Here is an 18,059-nt window from a genome sequence, read left to right as displayed (position 1 = left end):
GCACCACTCCTATATAGTGCACACTTTTGACCAGAGCCCTGGTTAAAAAGTAGTGCACTAAATAGGGAATAGGGTGCCATTTGGGACACAGATCATCACTGCTGGGGGTTTCAGCAGATCATCCGATCAGAGGTATGAAATAACTACATGCCACTGTAGTTCATCTACTGGCCTGAGTTTAAAGATGAACTCAATGGCACGTCAGACTATGCTGAATTAATCTACCAGTTACAAATTAAGACTATTATGGGTCAACAGCAAAAAAAATAATAATAATGTGTGGAATCCTAACTACCAGGGTGAAACATAAACCTAAATCGCAGGGGAAGGGAACAGATTGTAGCTTCGGCAGTTGTATCTCAAATGAGTTGAATTCTATATTTACACACTGGGAGGTTGGGATAATACTGTGAAAATTATGATTATGCAATTTTAGTGAAATAGCTGTTTGAAAAGGCTGAAATTTCAGCCCAGCTTGGTGGGATAATGGTTTGTCCTCCCGGGTGACACTACACCAGGCGGTAAATTAGTTAACTGACAAATAAGAAAGACTTCTCCTCTCTACTCAGTCCACTCAAAAAACAAAACAGTCCTAACTACATTCTTGCTGAAGTAATTGCTCTTCGCTAAGAAGCTATTGTTAGTTTTTTTTGACCATTTTAATTGAAAACAATCACAGTAAGGTATTTAATTGTTACCTCAGAAATGATTTGATATTGAGATAAAAACAGGTGCATTGGACCTTTAACTATTCACTATGGTTGATAGAGACATGAACTCCACAACAGGTCACTTCCCCAACACCTTTTCAAGTGATGGCTGTTCAGACACGGTCAGTCCTAGGTTCGCAACATGTTGATCACTTGTTTGTATTGAAGATTCCCCAGATGTCCTACTTATTCCAGGAATCTTCCAAAACAGCATTTATGGAAAACCTGGGCCATTACCAAACCTGACCCACACACTCACCGTAGTGAGTGCATTGCTCACGGAGGTGTCCTTCTTGCGAGGGCGCTCTTTCTTCATCTTCCCTGCCGCTGCTCTGACACTGACCCTGTTCTCCCCGCCCAGGAAGCCTCGGCAGCTGGGAGCCCCACAGAAGCACTTCTGGGCCTCTTTCCTGGCGTGTACAGAAGAGAAGGAGTAAAAACACTACACCGTAGCTATGTGGTCGGTCAAGAGAGCAACAGGGGCTTAATAATGTATCGTTATGTTGTCAATGACTACAACAGCAGGGTGACGTATTAGAACAGACAAACATTGATATGTTACAGACAGTTAAAATCCAAAGAGAGAATCGGCGTCCTAAATGGCATCCTATGGGCCTTGGTCAAAAATAGCTCACTAAAAAGGGAATAGGGTGCCATTTGGGACGAAGGGAGAGAGACACTAACCCATTCCTCTGGAACTGATAATCGAAATGAGAGACACTAACCCATACCCCTGGAACTGGTAATCGAAGGGAGAGAGACACTAACCCATATCTCTGGAACTGGTAATCGAAGGGAGAGAGACACTAACCCATATCTCCGGAACTGGTAATCGAAGGGAGAGAGAAACTAACCCATATCTCTGGAACTGGTAATCGAAGGGAGAGAGACACTAACCCATATCTCTGGAACTGGTAATCGAAGGTAAGCTCTGTACCAGCTGTGACGGTCTTGGAGGTGAAGAACCCAACTCTCAGCTGGCCGTTCACAGTCCACTGAAATACAGAAACCAAGAAAGAAACATTAGCGAGGTCAGGATAAAACTAACTTGCTTTTTGACTTTGCTGATAAATACTTTGTTGAGGGAAAGTGTACTTGTCATGACCGTGATGTGCTGTTGTCTCACCCGGCCATCTTAAGACGAATGACTAATTGTAAAATCCCTCTGGATAAGAACGTCTGATAAACGACTCAAATGTCAAATGAAAATCACAGCCTGAGATGCAGCTCACTGATAAAGTAGCCTCAGTGCCCGTCTGTGTTAGAATGCAAACTTCTTGTCGCTCATTGTCATGTTTGGCTTGACAACGGCAGCAATGGAGCTGGTAAGAGAAGACAGGCACAAGGTACCAGCCTAAAAGTAGAGCGAAGTGCAGGCAAATATGATTCTGAACCAAAGACAAGTCAATGAAATGTATTTACATTTTACAATGAACTGTCCAGTGAAATTCTTACTTTTAAAATGCTCATAATCTGTTAACTTGTACGCAAATAAATGTTGTTGACTCGTATGTGGCCGAAGCATCAATTAGAGAGAAATAAACCCCACCTCAAACTTATAAATCAAACAGACCTTTTCAAAAATGCTTGCTATTTCCTCATATAGAGGATACGGTCATGTTTTTAGCCGAGGCGGCTAACTGGCTGAGCTGGCCAGTCAGTCATTTACTGTCTAGAAAAATATTCATGACGGTATACGCCCACCCCGTCCCGTTGTTGGGGTACGCCCACCCCGTCCCGTTGTTGGGGTACGCCCACCCCGTCCCGTTGTTGGGGTACGCCCACCCCGTCCCGTTGTTGGGGTACGCCCACCCCGTCCCGTTGTTGGGGTACGCCCACCCCGTCCCGTTGTTGGGGTAAACCCACACCCTTAAAAACATATAAAAGCTGCTTTTTAACATAGTTTTTCTTCCCCAAAAATTGTAATGAACTATTTCACTCATATTATAACAAATTATACATGCCATTTCATAGAAATCTGGAAACACTGGACAGATACCAGGTAGCCTAGTTGTTAGCGCATTGGGCCAGTAACCGAAAGGTTGCTAGATCGAATCCCCGAGCTGACAAGGTAAAAAAAAAATCAGTCGTTCTGCCCCTGAACAAGGCAGTTAACCCACTGTTCCTCATTGTAAATAAGAATATGTTCCTAACTGACTTGCCTAGTTAAATAAAATAAAACATACCGAAAGGGGCTCCTGGGCTACATACCTTCTGGGTCTCACAGTTGGGCTCACAGCTGTGGTTCATGAAGCGAGAGCAGTTCCCCTTCAGTGTGGCATCTATGATCTGAGAAGACACAGAGGAAAGGAGTTTCAGGTAACCTTCCACATTACCCGTCAGTTGTAAACAATACAGCACTTGGTGCATCCCAAAATGGCACCCTATATAGCCACTACTTTGGACCAGAGCCAAATCAGGGTGTCATTTGGGATGCACACCTAAAACTTGTTGGGGTCTGGTAGTGCACTTTATAGGGAATAGGGAGCCATGTTGGACGCAGCCTACACTTGTTCCTGTTTCAGGGGTTCAGTGGACGACATGTCAACGTTCCAGTGGTCTCACCTCGTTATTCTTCAAGGCCATGAAATAGTAGTGGATGTTCTTCATGCTAGCGTATTTTTTCACCCGTGTCTTGAACTCCTTATGGTCCAACACCTCTCCGCAGTACTCCAGCACAAAAGTGTTTCTGAAATGTGATTAAAATGGTGGGGGGGGGGGGATGAGCATGACTCCTTTGTGTACAGTTTTTAGTACAATGACTCCATCTCATTTTGTCTTTACGCAATTCCTCGCATCCTATCGCCACACCTCCTTCTCAACCGTATTGGAGAAGGTCCAAGGGGTTTCTCTCAGACCTTCCTCTCCTATGTGTGTTGAGGAGATAGGATGCGAGGAATCAAAGGTTAAGCTCTATTGAGAACGAGCCCTGGGTGCTAGTTATAACATTATTATGAATCAAGGAGTACAGGGCTCCTGAGTGGCGCAGCGGTCTAAGGCACTGTATCTCGGTGCAAGAGATGTAACTACAGTCCCTGGTTCGAATCCAGGCTGTATCACATTGGGCAGCGCACAATTGGCCCAGCGTCGTCCAGGTTTGGCAGGTGTAGACTGTCATTGTAAATAAGAATTTGTTCTTAACTGACTAGCCTAGTTAAATAAAAGGTTACATTTAAAAATAAGATGTAAGAGCCTTACGGTATCAGGTCCCTGGCCGCCCTCAGTCCCCAGCCCTTATCTTCAGTCAGGATGACCTCAAAGTCTGCATGCTGTTTCATCTGGAAGCGGCGGTTGGAGCAGTAGCCTTCATTCAGGCAGCGTGACGAGCTGCAAAAGACAAGGACATTACATGTGTTTTCATTTTGGCCATTTAGCAGACGCTCTTCTTCAGACTTAGCATTCGACTAGGTTAAATAAGGCAACCACATAGGAAGATTTGCAATGTTTGAAGATGTTTGAAGATGAAGGACCAATGGATGTTATTCATCAATTAAAGGACCAATGATGTAAAACTATCGTGCATTCGGGAAGTATTCAGACCCCTTGACTTTTTCTACATTGTTACATTAGAGCCATATTCTAAAATGGATTGAATGTATTTTCCCCCTCATCCGTCTACACACAACACCCCATAATGACAAAACAAAAAACAGGAAAAAATATTTTTTACAATTTCATTAAAAATAAAACTTGAATATCACAAAAGTAAATCAGACCGTTTAAGTAGTACTTTGTTGAAGCACCTTTGACAGCGATTACAGCCTTGAGTCTTCTTGGGTATGACGCTACAAGCTTGGCACACCTGTATTTTGGGAGATTCTCCCATTCTTCTCTGCAGATCCTCTCAAGCTCTGTCAGGCGTTGCTGGGCGGGGAGTGTTGCTGCACAGCTATTTTTCCAGGTCTCTCCAGAGATGTTCGATCGGGTTCAAGTTCGGGCTCTGGCTGGGACACTCAAGGACATTCAGAGACTTGTCCCGAAGGCACTCCTGCGTTGTCTTGGCTGTGTGCTTAGGGTCGTTGTCTTTTTGGAAGGTCATCAAGGATCTTCGTACTTTGCTCCGTTCATCTTTCCCTTGATCCTCCCAGTCCCTGCCGCTGAAAACATCCCCACAACATGATGCTGCCACCTCCAGATGTGACGCTTGGCATTCAGACCAAATAATCTTGGTTTCATCAGACCAGAGAATCTTATTTCTCATGGTTTGAGAGTCCTTTAGGTGCCTTTTGGCAAACTCCAAGCGGCCTGTCGTGTGCCTTTTACTGAGGAGTGGCTTCCGTCTGGCCAGTCTGCCATAAAGACCTGATTGATGGAGTGCTGCAGAGATGGTTGTCCTTCTGGAAGGTTCTCCCATCTCCACAGAGGAACTCTGGAGCTCTGTCAGAGTGACCATCGGGTTCTTGGTCACCTCCCTGACCATGGCCCTTCTCACTCAATTGCTCAGTTTGGCCAGGCGGTCAGCTCTAGGAAGAGTCTTGGTAGTTATAAACTTCTTCCATTTAAGAATGATGAAGGCCACTGTGTTCTTGGGGACCTTCAATGCTGCAGACATTTTTTGGTACCCTTCCCCAGATCTGTGCTTCGACACAATGCTGTCTCGGAGCTCTACGGGGAATTCCTTCGACCTCATGGCTTGGTTTTTGCTCTGACATGCACTGTCAACTGTGTGACCTTATACCGGGCGGCAGGTAGCCTAGTGGTTAGAGCGTTGGACTAGTAACCGAAAGGTTGCAAGATTGAATCCCCGAGCAGACAAGGTAAAAATCTGTCATTCTGCCCCTGAACAAGGCAGTTAACCCACTGTTCCTAGGCCGTCATTGAAAATAAGAATTTGTTCTTAACCGACTTGCCTAGTTAAATAAAAAGGTTAAAAAAAAAAAGAATAGACAATCAATTGAATTTACCACAGGTGGACTTGTTTTCCATGAAAACATAGATGAAATGAGTTGCAAAATGAATAGGAAACAGTCAAGATGTTGACAAGGTTATAAATAAATTATTATTTATTTAAATAATTGGGTCCTTCAAACTTTGCGTCATCAAAGAATCCTCAATTTGTAGCAATTACAGCCTTCCAGACCTTCGGCATTCTAGTAATCTGAAGTGATTTCCCCCCCATGCTTCCTGAAGCACGAGTTGGAGTGGCTTGATGGGCACTTCTTACGTACCATACGGTCAAGCTGCTCCCAACAACAGCTCAATAGGGTTGAGATCCGCTGACTGTGCTGGTCACTCCATTATAGACAGGATACCAGCTGACTGCTTCTTCCCTAAACAGTTCTTGCAGTTTGGAGCTGTGCGTTGGGTCATTGTCCTGTTGTAGGAGGAAATTGTCTCCAATCAATTAAGCACTGTCCACAGGGTATGGCATGGCGTTGTAAAATGGAGCGATAGCCTTCCTTCGACAAGATCCCTTTTACCCTGTACAAATCCCCCACTTTACCACCACCAAAGCACCCCCAGACCATCACATTGCCTCTACCATGATTGACAGATGGCGTCAAGCACTCCTCTAGCATTTTTTCTGGGTCTCGTGAATGTTCTTCTTTGTGATCCAAACACCTCAAACTTAGATTTGTCTGTTCGTAACACTTTTTTTCCAATCTTCCTCTGTCCAGTGTCTGTTCTTTGCCCATCTTAATCTTTTATTTTTATTGGCCAGTCTGAGATATGGCTTTTTCTTTGCAACTCTGCCTAGAAGGCCAGCATCCTGGAGTCGCCTCTTCACTGTTGACGTTGAGACTGGTGTTTTGCGGGTATTATTTAATGAAGCTGCCAGTTGAGGACTTGTGAAGCGTCTGTTTCTCAAACTACACACTCTAATGTAGTTGTCCTTTTACTCAGTTGTGCACTCCCACTCCTCTTTCTATTCCGGTTAGAGCCAGTTTGCGCTAATCTGTGAAGGGAGTTGTACAGTTGTTTCTTGGTAATTTCTCGCATGGAATAGCCTTCATTTCTCAGAACAAGAATAGACTGACGAGTTTCAGAAGAAAGGTATTTGTTTCTGGCCATTTTGAGCCTGTAATCGAACCCACAAATGCTGATGATCCAGATACTTAACTAGTTTTAAAAAGATGGCCAGTTGTATTGCTTCTTTAAATCAGCACAAGTTTTCAGCTGTGCTTACATAATTGCAAAAGGGTTTTCTAATGATCAATTAGCCTTTTAAAATGATAAACTTGGATTAGCTAACACAACATGCCATTGGAACACAGAAGTGAATGGTTGCTGATAATTTGCCTCTGTACACCTATGTAGATATTCCATTTATTTTTTAAACTGCCGTTTCCAGCTACAATAGTCATTTACAACATTAACAATGTCTACACTGTATTTCTGATCAATTTGATGTTATTTTAATGGACAAAAAATGAACAGTAGTTCATGTTCTGAATGGTAGTGTACAGTTTTTATTTTTTTAAATACATTTGCACACCAACAATTGTTTTAATAAAGTTGACTGTGTCATTATGGGGTATTGGGTGTAGATTGATGAGGACATTGTTTTATTTAACCCATGTATTAGTTACAGTTGTCTCCTATCACGGCCATTAAACTCTGTAACTGTTTTAAAGTCACCATTGGCCTCATGGTGAAATCCCTGAGCGGTTTCCTTCCTCTCTGGCAACTGTTAGAAAGGATGCCTTCATCTTCATAGTGACTGGGTGTATTGATACACCATACAACATGTCATAAATAACTTCCTGTTCAAAGGAATATTCCATGTCTGTTCTTATGTATTTATTTGTAACCTTCTACCAAGAGGTGCTCTTCTTTGCAAGGCATTGGAAAACCTCCCTGGACTTTGTGGTTGAATAGGTGTTTGAAATTCACTGCTCGACCGAGGGATCTTACAGATAATTCTGTGTGTGGGAGTACAGAGGAGGTAGTAATTCAAAAACTCATGTTAAAACACTATCATTGCGCACAGAGTGAGTCCATGCAATTTATTATGTGACTTGTTAAGCATATTTTTACTCCTGAATTTATTTAGCCTTGCCAAAACAAAGTGGTTGAATACGTGTCGAGTCAAAACATTTCAGCTTTTCATTTATTATTAATTTGTAAACATTTTGAAAAACTTAATTCCACTTTGATATTCTGGGGTATTGTGTGTAGGCCAGTGACACAACATCTAAATACATTTTAAAACACAACAAAACGTGGACAAAGTCAAGGGGTGTGAATACTTTCTGAAGACACTATTTGATCTGCTTTACAGTTTGGTATTACCAGGGTGACGCAAAGGAGAAGAACTCACCACTCGATCATCAGCAGACGGTTAAGGCAGTCCTCCCCACAAGCCATCATTCCACGAGACCTCTCCTCCCTCGAGAGCATAGAGCACTCACACTGCATTCGCTTGATGTCTCGGTGAGACTTGTTCTTCTTCCTGTACAGATCAACAGAAATCCCTCACTTTCTCTACAGTCAGATTTATTTCACCTTTATTTAACCAGGTAGGCAAGTTGAGAACAACTGCGACCTGGCCAAGATACTTATGCTGAAGTCATATGATGATAAATCGCTTTTAAATTATGTACAACTAATTTATAAAATAAAACATGGCATGCAAAGTCATTGAATCTAACTACTGAAAAAAAACTATAATGGAACAAAATCTCACCGTTCAGTCAGATACAGGTTTTCCTCAATCAGGTCAAAGTATGGTGGCATCTTCTTAGACCGTGCCATCTCCCTCCAGTTGCTGGCGTCCCGGAAGTCCCTCAGACTGAGCAAAGGGCGTTGCACCTCAGCCTGACCTGGAATCTCCCTGGATTCTTTGGAGACCTTGGGGAGCTCCCTCTCTGCCAGTCGCTCCCTTTTGCTAGCCAGCACAGGTTCTGCCTCGCTGTCCGAATCGGACTCCATTTCTGGACGCCTTTTCTTGGGAGGACCCCTGCCTCTGTGGGGCCTTGAGTTGTCCTTGTTTCTGGGGGGTTCAACTATGGAAATATTCTCTGGAGTGGCGTTGACAGAGCCTCTACAGTTGCTGCTTATTTCATGGGCTTGTAGGAAGGCTAGCGAGCCTGGAAGCTTGGGACCATTGCATTCAACATCTAGTCTACTAAGGCCTGCTGGTTTCCCTTCACTGTCCTCATCACAGTCATTAGTCAAGGAGTCAGGATGGACTTGACCAACAGGCTCCTGATAATGTGTTGCAGGCACATGGAGGTAGACCGGTCTGCAGGTGGGTTGAGTCGTAGTTGGTAGTTGCGTCCAGTAGGCCCCATTGTTTGTCCTGTACACCTGCCCCAAAGAAGAGTTCCCTGGCTGTTGTGTGTTAGGATGCTGTTGGGATGCCCCATAGCTGCTGTCAGGCTGCTGGTACGTACTGCTGGGCTGCTCCGACTGTGTGAAGTCCCAGCCCAGACTGCTGTTGAAGTCATCAGAGCTGGCAAAGTCTCCATGTTGGTAACGGGAAAGCATCCTGCCACCCCTGCCACTTCCATAATGCTGTGGATGCCCTGTGTCAGACTGCCTGAAGGAGTTCTCAAGGCTGTGGGCAGCAATCTGGCTCACCGTTGCATCACCAATCTTTGGTCTCTCACGCGCATTGCTATAAGGATCCTTAGAAGGCTGGGCATCGGTGGCGTTGGAGCCCTCGAGCTGGCTGGTGCTATCGACCATGTTGCTCTGTGATTGGTATACCATGATGTCATGTGCAGAGAGACTTCCATCAACACAAGGATTACTGGCCTGCCTAGTGCTCTCACACATGGCGGGAAAGCCTCTATGTCTCTGCTGAGGGCTTACTCTGCTTGGGATCTGACTCCTGTCCAGATCACCCTCTTGGCCACTGGCCCTGTTAGCGTGTTGTTGACGTCCTGGGCTAGTGTTTGGAGTGCAGGGAGACGCAGGCTTGTCTGTTGTGTCCGAGTGAGTCAGGGTGGAATTCTTTGGTACAACCACCACAGAGTGCATCCGTTTCACGGCAACACCGCAGTCTGAGTCCGACTCTGAATCGTCAGTGTCACTGTCCTCACTTTGGCCTACAGCGTCCTGGCTCGACACTAGTGTTGTCAGCGGTTTGCTCTTGTGAGGGCCATCTTTAGGTTTCTCTTCATTACCATCGTCATTCCTACACTGCTCCCTTCTAGCTCGGTCTACATGTGAGGTATTATTTAAAAGTGAGTGATCTCCAACCATTTGGCTGACGTGGGGTTTGATGTCTAAATGGTCACTGCTGGTTTCACAGGTGCCTGGTTGTGCGGTTGGGTTTGCGGACTCTGATCGGTCGTTCCCAAAAGTTATTGGTGCGGAGCTGTGTTCTTGTGTGATAATAATTTCTTGCTTAATCGTCTTGGAATGCAACTCAGCTTCCCATTTCAGTTGACCCTTCAGAGACGGATCTTCCTGGCTGACGTCTTGAGAGAACTCAATTCTCTTGACGGAGATGACCTTTTTCACAGCAGGTTTGCTTTCTTGGGAAGGCAATTTCTGAGGATTATCACTGTCTGAGGTGTCTTGTCCAACAATATCCCAACGTGATTGTTTTGTTTTCCCTCTGTTTTTCCTTAAACTAGAGTTCTGTTGTTCAGTCTGGTTGGAAAACTGAGGTTCAGGACTAGAGGGTTCAGATTTGAGAGGGAGGTTTTTGCAAGACTGCATGTTGATATTCACATTTCTACTAGAACACACAGTATTTTCTGGTTTAGTGTTCTGCTTAGGGTGGTCTCTGATAGATACATCCACTGTAGATGGTAATGACTTTGACGCAACTGAATCTTGAAAAACAGTCTTATCCTGGCTGGGTATTACTCTGTCATTACTGCAGGAAAAGCTAGAGTTGGTTACATCAACCCACTTCTCAGTGGATTCTATTTGGGGGTCTACACACTGTGCATCTTTCGTTTGTTCAGAGCAAAGGCTTTTATTAACATTGTCAATGTCCCCTAAGGCAAATTTTTCACATAATTGGTCTCCACTAGAGTTGTTCGGTGAAGTTGCTGCCGAGTCATTCTGAACCTCAATGCAATGATGGATCTTCTCATTAACTAGATCCAACGCTGGTTCTTGCAATCTGTCAGTTGGATCACAATTTGACGGTAACGACAGAGTTGGTTTTTGTAAGCCTTTATCTTGGGATGTGATGTCATTCATGTTGCCAACATCCTCCCTTTGGCAAGTATCTGCTAGATGGGAATCTGCTCCTGCTTTGTCATTTTTGCTCTGAGGGTGAGCATCAGAAGGGGTTTGTACCTTATTGGGACTGTGAAATGTGTCCTTTGATTGTCTATTAGTTTTCACGGATGACATGGTGGCAGACATTTGCTTAGAGTCTGATTTACTGGTGGAAGATGTCCATGCCCCTTCAGAACCAGAAGAGCGATCAGAGCCCTGTGACTGAGACTTCCCTTTGTGAGCTACCTCAGATTCACTATAGCTACTTTTCTGGAGACGTTTGTCTGATGTTTGAGAGAGGCCATGTGGACTGGAGCGAGTGGATCGAACACCGATGTCCGGCTTGTAGTGGGTGTTGGATTTCCTGTGATTAGGTTCTACATCAGTAGAGCACTTTTGGAGGGAACTGGAGTCAACAGTTCTCTTTGAGGCCCTCTCAGACTTAGAAGATTGTGTTATTTTATCTATCTCTGAATCTCGTTCAGATTTCGAGTCTCGCTCAGATTTCGAGTGGGATGAGTATGACTTTGAATCTCTCTGCAAGCTAGAATGGGTGGATGACCTGCTGGAATCACTTGTTCTAGTCCGAGTTCTTCTGTGGTCATCTTCAGAGTCAGAGCTGTCGCCGCGGACTCTGCTGCTATCGGTCCGAGAGCGAGAGCTGCCTCTCCTCTCTCTGTACGGAGAACTTCTGTGACCCCCTGACCTCCGCTCAGAGTCGTAATATGACCGATCAGACCGTGAACCTGACCCTCTCTCGCTTCTAGATCTCTCAGATCTGGAGCGTGTCTCAGATCTGGAACTCGTCCGGGGACCTCTTGATCTAGACCTCGACCGACTCTTAGTCCTTCTGCGGCCTTTGTCAGAGCGGGATGACCGCGAGGGTGTGTGCTTTGATTCTCGGTCAGAGGTTGACCTTAATTCTCGGTCAGAGGTTGACCTTAATTCTCGGTCAGAGGTTGACCTTAATTCTCGGTCAGATTTTGACCTTAATTCTCGGTCAGATTTTGAGTAACTAGAGGTTCTTTCGTCCTTCTCAGAACGTGAATGGTTAGAACCTTTTTCTGTTTCCTCTAATTTGGAGCGAGAAGAGGACATATTTTTTGTATCGTTACTTCTACTCTCCAACTTTGCTGTGGCCTTGGGTTCACCTGACTTGTAGCTAGAAGACGTCTGCACTGAATCAGCATCAGATTCTGAGCCAGGGAGTGTGCTGTCCGACCGGGAACGGATTTGTATGTTTTCTGAGGTGTCTTGCTGCTCTGTTATACTGGAAGTGTTTACATCCACTTTCCCTTTGTGGGAGGAGTCAGTGGGTTCATTGAGACTGAGGTCCAGCTTCACATCAGATACACGAGTTAGAGCATTCTCAGAGGGGCCGTCATTGTCCATGTTCTGAAGATTGTTCTGAGACTGGGGCGTTCGTGTTGGGGTGACAGTTTCAATTTTACCTGAAGATTCCGTTAAAACCTGTTGCTCGGAAGGGGGTGGATCCTGTAAGACAACACTGGTTATGGGACTCTCTTCAATAACAGATGCACTGAGGATCTGTTTCTTGAAGTGCATCTTTCCCAAGTCCACTTTAGGTTTGGGGACGGAGGAGACTGCCGTCTGAGGTGCAAGGATCTCTGCTACTGGTGTGGGCACCAACAATGGTGGCTGCATTTGCTCATTTTTGCTTTCCGTATGCTGCCCTGCTCTGTCCTGAGGGAGGGAGGTTGTAGGTGACAGGACAGAGGGGAGTTCAGCAAGAGATTTTTCCTGACTGGGAGGGGCAAGGAATAAGTTCTGCAGCGGTTTCTTTGTCAGAGAGAAGCTGAAAGACACTTTCTGGCGACCCTGATCGTCCAGGTTCACCTTCCTCTTGGTTCCTTTAGGCAGGAGATGGCTGGACAACATCACTCGAGGCGAGAGGCCTTTGAGTAAAGCTGCCTTGGTGAGACCCTCAACCTTGACCTGTACAGTGAACAAAATAAGTAGATGTTACCATGGCTAATAATTCGAGGAGAAACTATTACAGTAAACCAAATCATATGACCGATCATTCGGTTTCCCCGAAAGGTGATTTCTACGTTATTGAAATGGTCAAGCTCAAAAAGATCCACAACACCAGCTGTTTGTCCAATAGAAAACAGATGAACAAAGACTTCACACGTTTAATAAGACTTACCGAGGTATCTCCTCCCTCTTCCCTGAGGTAACATTAGGAGTGCATGGGGGGGGGGGGAACAAAAAAAACAAATCAATGTAAACTATTCATAGACTTATATTGCAACATCTGACAATCCCTTCAACGCTTTAGCAAATCACACAAAATGTATTATGAAATGTAATGTAAATCCATGTCCAATGAGGCAACGGTAAAACATACACAGAACAAAAACAATTTCATGCAAAGATGTAGACCCACACGGCCGCTTGAGGGACAGCCTGGCGGTTGGTGAAACATGTTTAACGCAGGGGGTCTCATCGTAGAAACTACATGTCATCGTAGTGTAAAAAAAAAAAAAAAGGCCTAATTCACATTTATGACAAAGTAATCAACTCTTTTGTTCTACTAGGAGGACTCACTATTGTCGTGGTTTTCTTTACGGTACAATAAGCTGCTAGGCAACAAACTGGGTACCCTATTCCTTTAGGACTTGATGTTCTCGTTTTCCTCTGTGACCTTCAAAAGTCAGACCTTTCTAAAATTACCGTTACCAACATGGGAGGAGCCTTTTCATGTCCACTTTAGTGTCAGTTCCCGTTATTTTAACAAATGATAAAACAGGATTGTGGTTTCATTCATTTGAATTTAGGGCTACACCAATCACAAACCCCGCGCATCCTCCTGAAATAGACCTATCTGCAATACATCATTATAAACATATTGAATTAGCTATATTTACAAATAGAAAATAATAATTTTAGAGTCGGGTTTGAATAGTATTTTTTTTTGTTTAAACATTGGGGTAGACAATGTGTAAGGGTGGCAGAATGTTACTTGAGAAATAAGCTATCTGACAAAAATAGTGCTGAGCCATGAATCAAAATGTCACTTGTTTTGTTATTAGACAACTAATTGACTGATGTCAGTTCAATTACTTGAATACAATGTTGTTTTTTGTGAGCCAAATGCGCCGTTTCTCAAGAGAAATCAAAATCATTCACGAGAGAAATCAAGTCAAGAACTATGTGGGACGCTGGGTGAAGGGAGTTGTAGTTTTCATTAAGGAAATATTCAACCTAGTTAATAAGCGCAGAAACGTGGTAATTAACTACAATGACCATAATCTATTGTGGCTGTTCTTTCTGGCTCAGACAGAGACGAATACACTTATGCCTGCTACTTTAGGTCAGATATACAGACTGCATGAGAGAGGAATGTACACAACGACTAGGGATAGAGACAGTTTGTGAAAGTTTGCCTTATCGACTTTGAAGAACTAGTAGAAGGATTGTCAGAAAGCTTTGCAGCATACTTAGGCAGGTTAGCTAAATAAGACGACTAAAGACAGTACAGTATGGGGAGCACAGAGATAACGTTAGATGGCCTGGCTGGCTGCTACTACCTGAGCAGAGCTGAGCTGATGACTGAGGAATGAAAATAATAAAATAAAAACTAAGTAATATACACAACTGAGATATTATTTCATAGCAATTTCACGTTTTTCCTTCTGATGTCTACCCAATGTGGACCTGACAGAGACAATGGAAAATGGTCAATGCTTTGGCAATTTAATATTCACTATTTCCATTACAAAGAAATTTTGATTAAAAATATAAATATATAAAAAAATGTAATAATTGAAACGACCTCAAAAAAGCACAAGGCACTCAGGACAAAGACAAAAGCAATCTTAACACATCAAGTGAACCCTGTCGTCGTCTCTCAAGGACAAAGGATAAAGAGTCATGGAATCTTTGCACTCAGGTTGTGTACCTTTTGTCTGTTAATATTCTGTGAGGTTGACTGCTGCCATGGTGACCAAGACTTCTGAGTCCACACCAGGTTGGTTGAGCAAACAAACTCGGCAGACAGAGGCTGAAGCTTGAGCACACACTAACATCTATAGGACAGGGGCACTTGACATACTAGCCGATATCTGATGTAACCTCCCATTGTATGCAGAGAGAGTAACCCGAAAAGTCGGATCTGCAGCCACTTTAAAAAATATATATTATCTAGCTAGCCTTTTTACAAGCTAGGTTGATAGAACACATTCTCCTGGTGAGTATTGTCGTTTTTATTAGGGTCCAATTACAACTGCTTTGACCTTGCTCACATTGAGTAATGAAATTCAGCAACTCTCCTCAAAACAAGAAAGTTATGACGGGCACAAAGCACTGACAGAATGTGGTCAAAGTATACAGTAAACAACTACATCAACCTACACAAGGCAGGTGCTTTTCAAACAGACGCCTTTCCCTAAAGCAGCACTGATAGTCTTTAGAACTGGAGCACTGGGATGAGATCAACATTCCAGAATTCAACACACCATGAATGATGTCATGGCTATTCATTGGATACACCAATGGACCAAATGACCAATAGGAGGGGAGGTGGGTGTCTTTTTAGATCCAAATGAAGTTGTTTAGGGGTGTAGTCTACTTTGCATGCATACATACATTCCAATGCCCACCATTGAGGGTGACAATCTCCAGGGCCAGTGTTTCCCAACACCAGTCCTTGATTACCCACAACAGCACACATTTTTGTTGTAGCCCCTGACAAACGCACCTAATTCAACTCATTGAGGGCTTGATGATTAGTTGAATCGGGTGTGTCTGTCCGGAGCTACAACAAACATGTGTACAGTTGGCAGTACTCAAGGACTGGAGTTGAGAAACACTGTCCTAGGCTCTAGTGTCACTCTGACACTCCGTCAAAAGGAAAAAAAGATCCCTGTGTGTGTGTGTGTGTGTATTGGTAGTACCTGATCTCTGAGTTCACCAGAGCATCCATTACACAGTGGTTCTGGCGTTTGTAGCCCAGTAGAAGCTGCTGGCCAAGAATAAACCAGTTCAGAGCAGTGAGCTCTCCGACGTGACGTCACACCTAACAAAATATGAAAACAAATACATTGGGTTACACACCAACAATAAACATACAATACGCAGTCTCAAAAGAATTTAAGCTGACCCCCCCCCCCCCCCCCCAACTCAAATCGGGTAGACAATTTGGGGGTTGAGAGCTGCTACCATCTCTGTTATCTTTAAAAACATAGGTTCAAATCAAAGAACATCTGGATGCATTTGTTTACCTTATGACCACCACATGTTCAACACTGGAGGTTGGTTGTAAACAAAGCTTTGACGAGAAAATGTGCAAACTGTTTTCTGTGCAAACGAACACATCAGTTTAAACGTTGAACACAAACTACAGCCAGTAGCTAATGCCTATGAATAAACTGTGTATATGTCATCTCTGCAGATGATTATTTTCTGCCTGAAGGGCCCAGCGGCATGCCACAACACTTACAACAGGAGTAAAATAGAAGAATGGTTCCTATGCCAAATGTAGACGTATAAATTATGTCTAAATCTACCAAATGTTTACATGGCGGTTCTAGCTACAATTCTTACTAAATACCATTAAATAAGAGTATGTATGACATAGACCCGTTTCCTCTGACCCGTTGGTCAGAAACGACATGTCTGTTTAACGGTAATATCTGTCCTTTCAATTTGGCAGAAAGAGGAAGCCATTGCTCGCATTGACATTCATAGTAGTCAGTGGTGGATTGAAAGCAAGTGATTAGCTCATGATAGAGGAGCCGAGTAGCTGTCTTGCGATATAACAACACAGTAGAGAAGAGAACACAATTCAAAAACATTACACAGAAATGTTTTGACGCTTCCACTAAATCACATATAGCAAGGTTATCTAGGCTGGCTAGCTACACCAACAGCGAGAAGACAAGGCGACATGACAATCTTCTCATCGCACAGCTTGCAAATGTGGGGTAACCGATTAGTTTAATATGTAACGTTACACAGGTGAGATCAACAACAGAGCCAAGGGCCTATTCTGTGAACTGGTTTAACGTTAAATACATACACAAAAATGCATACACTTGAATGGCATGGAGTTTCGATAAATCTACTCTATAAGACCGGGTCTAACGTTTTACAACGAGGAGTCGAGGCCTGCAAATGAGGCCTGTTGTGGTGGGAGGGGGGGTGACCGAATTGGCTAACGTTAGCTAACTAAATATCCAAGTTAGCACAACCTAGTTAATAACTGAGTAATGTTTGTGTTGTAAACTTAAACTGTCTGTTGCCAAAAGTAAGGTGCACAACATCTAGCTAGCTTGCAACCAATGCATCGTCCATTATTAAATACATCCAGCAACGTTAGTTAGCAACATTGGTGGCTAACTATACTAGGTTGTGTGAAAGATCTGGTGGTGTTAACTAAATTGAAGGCTAGCTGCCGGTGTACATAGGAGGGCTGAGATCATGTCGCATTCACTAAATACAACATGCCACTTTACCATAGTTAGCTATGTTTCGTGAAACATAGCTATGTGACCACAAAGGTAACTCCAACACTAGTTTGTGTAGGAAACTAGACTGGAAAGCTAACTAGCGTAGCGTGCATGGAAACGGCTAAGCTAACGTTAGCTGGTAGCTAGCTAGCTTGTAACTAAATAACACTTTGGAAGTTGTGTGTATTATGGCAAGCCCAATAAATCATCAACAACAACAAAAAAAATACCGAAAATAAGCCAGCCAAATACTCACTCTTTCGGGTGCTCTGGGTCATAAAGGTCCCCCATCTTCTAACATTAACCTCACGCCGATAACAAACAGCTCCCGTCTTGGCTGAAAAACATCCAGCGCTGCCGACGTCCACACGGGGTCGAAATGGTACCTAGCTAGTTAACTGTAAGTACCTAGCCTATTAAATCAGAAAAGCGGTGCAAAGTTGTGATTACTACTCAATTTGGTGAGGTATTCTAAAAAAATAAATTTAAAGAGGCAGCTAATTAAACATGTGATTTCTAGCTGGGTTGCACAATTTTGTTGGCTAACGTTATATTTTCTTTTGACAATGGCTACCTAGATAAATGTCTAGAAATGCCGTGCTACAACGGCGACTCCTCCCCTCTCGACATTCCATCATGACGATAAAATATAGTTTCTTTTTTATATATATATATATATATATATATATATATATATATATATATATATATATATATATATATATTTATTTAGCTTTCCCACTGTTTCCCA

General features: G+C 43.5%; 1 protein-coding gene across 1 annotated transcript in view; it reads right to left on the bottom strand.

The window, feature by feature from the left end:
* LOC110520688 (SET domain containing 2, histone lysine methyltransferase) overlaps positions 1 to 17,952 on the bottom strand; it is a 38,676-nt gene extending 20,724 nt beyond the window's left edge. The window contains exons 1-10 of the mRNA XM_090220570.1: positions 17,565 to 17,952; positions 15,755 to 15,876; positions 13,006 to 13,027; positions 8,338 to 12,791; positions 7,972 to 8,103; positions 3,909 to 4,037; positions 3,276 to 3,399; positions 2,922 to 2,999; positions 1,608 to 1,705; positions 970 to 1,120 (exon numbers count right to left, since the gene is read on the bottom strand). Coding sequence (XP_090076696.1) covers positions 970 to 1,120; positions 1,608 to 1,705; positions 2,922 to 2,999; positions 3,276 to 3,399; positions 3,909 to 4,037; positions 7,972 to 8,103; positions 8,338 to 12,791; positions 13,006 to 13,027; positions 15,755 to 15,783 — 5,217 coding nt within the window. The 5' untranslated portion in view covers positions 15,784 to 15,876; positions 17,565 to 17,952. The remainder of the gene's footprint in view (positions 1 to 969; positions 1,121 to 1,607; positions 1,706 to 2,921; positions 3,000 to 3,275; positions 3,400 to 3,908; positions 4,038 to 7,971; positions 8,104 to 8,337; positions 12,792 to 13,005; positions 13,028 to 15,754; positions 15,877 to 17,564) is intronic.
* Positions 17,953 to 18,059: the final 107 nt, after the last annotated feature.

Source organism: Oncorhynchus mykiss, chromosome 3 (assembly GCF_057628025.1).
Source record: "Oncorhynchus mykiss isolate SJ-2025 chromosome 3, ASM5762802v1, whole genome shotgun sequence".
NCBI classification, from domain to species: domain Eukaryota; kingdom Metazoa; phylum Chordata; class Actinopteri; order Salmoniformes; family Salmonidae; genus Oncorhynchus; species Oncorhynchus mykiss.
Note: the sequence above shows the minus strand (reverse complement) of the source record. Positions and strands in the feature narration are given on the sequence as shown.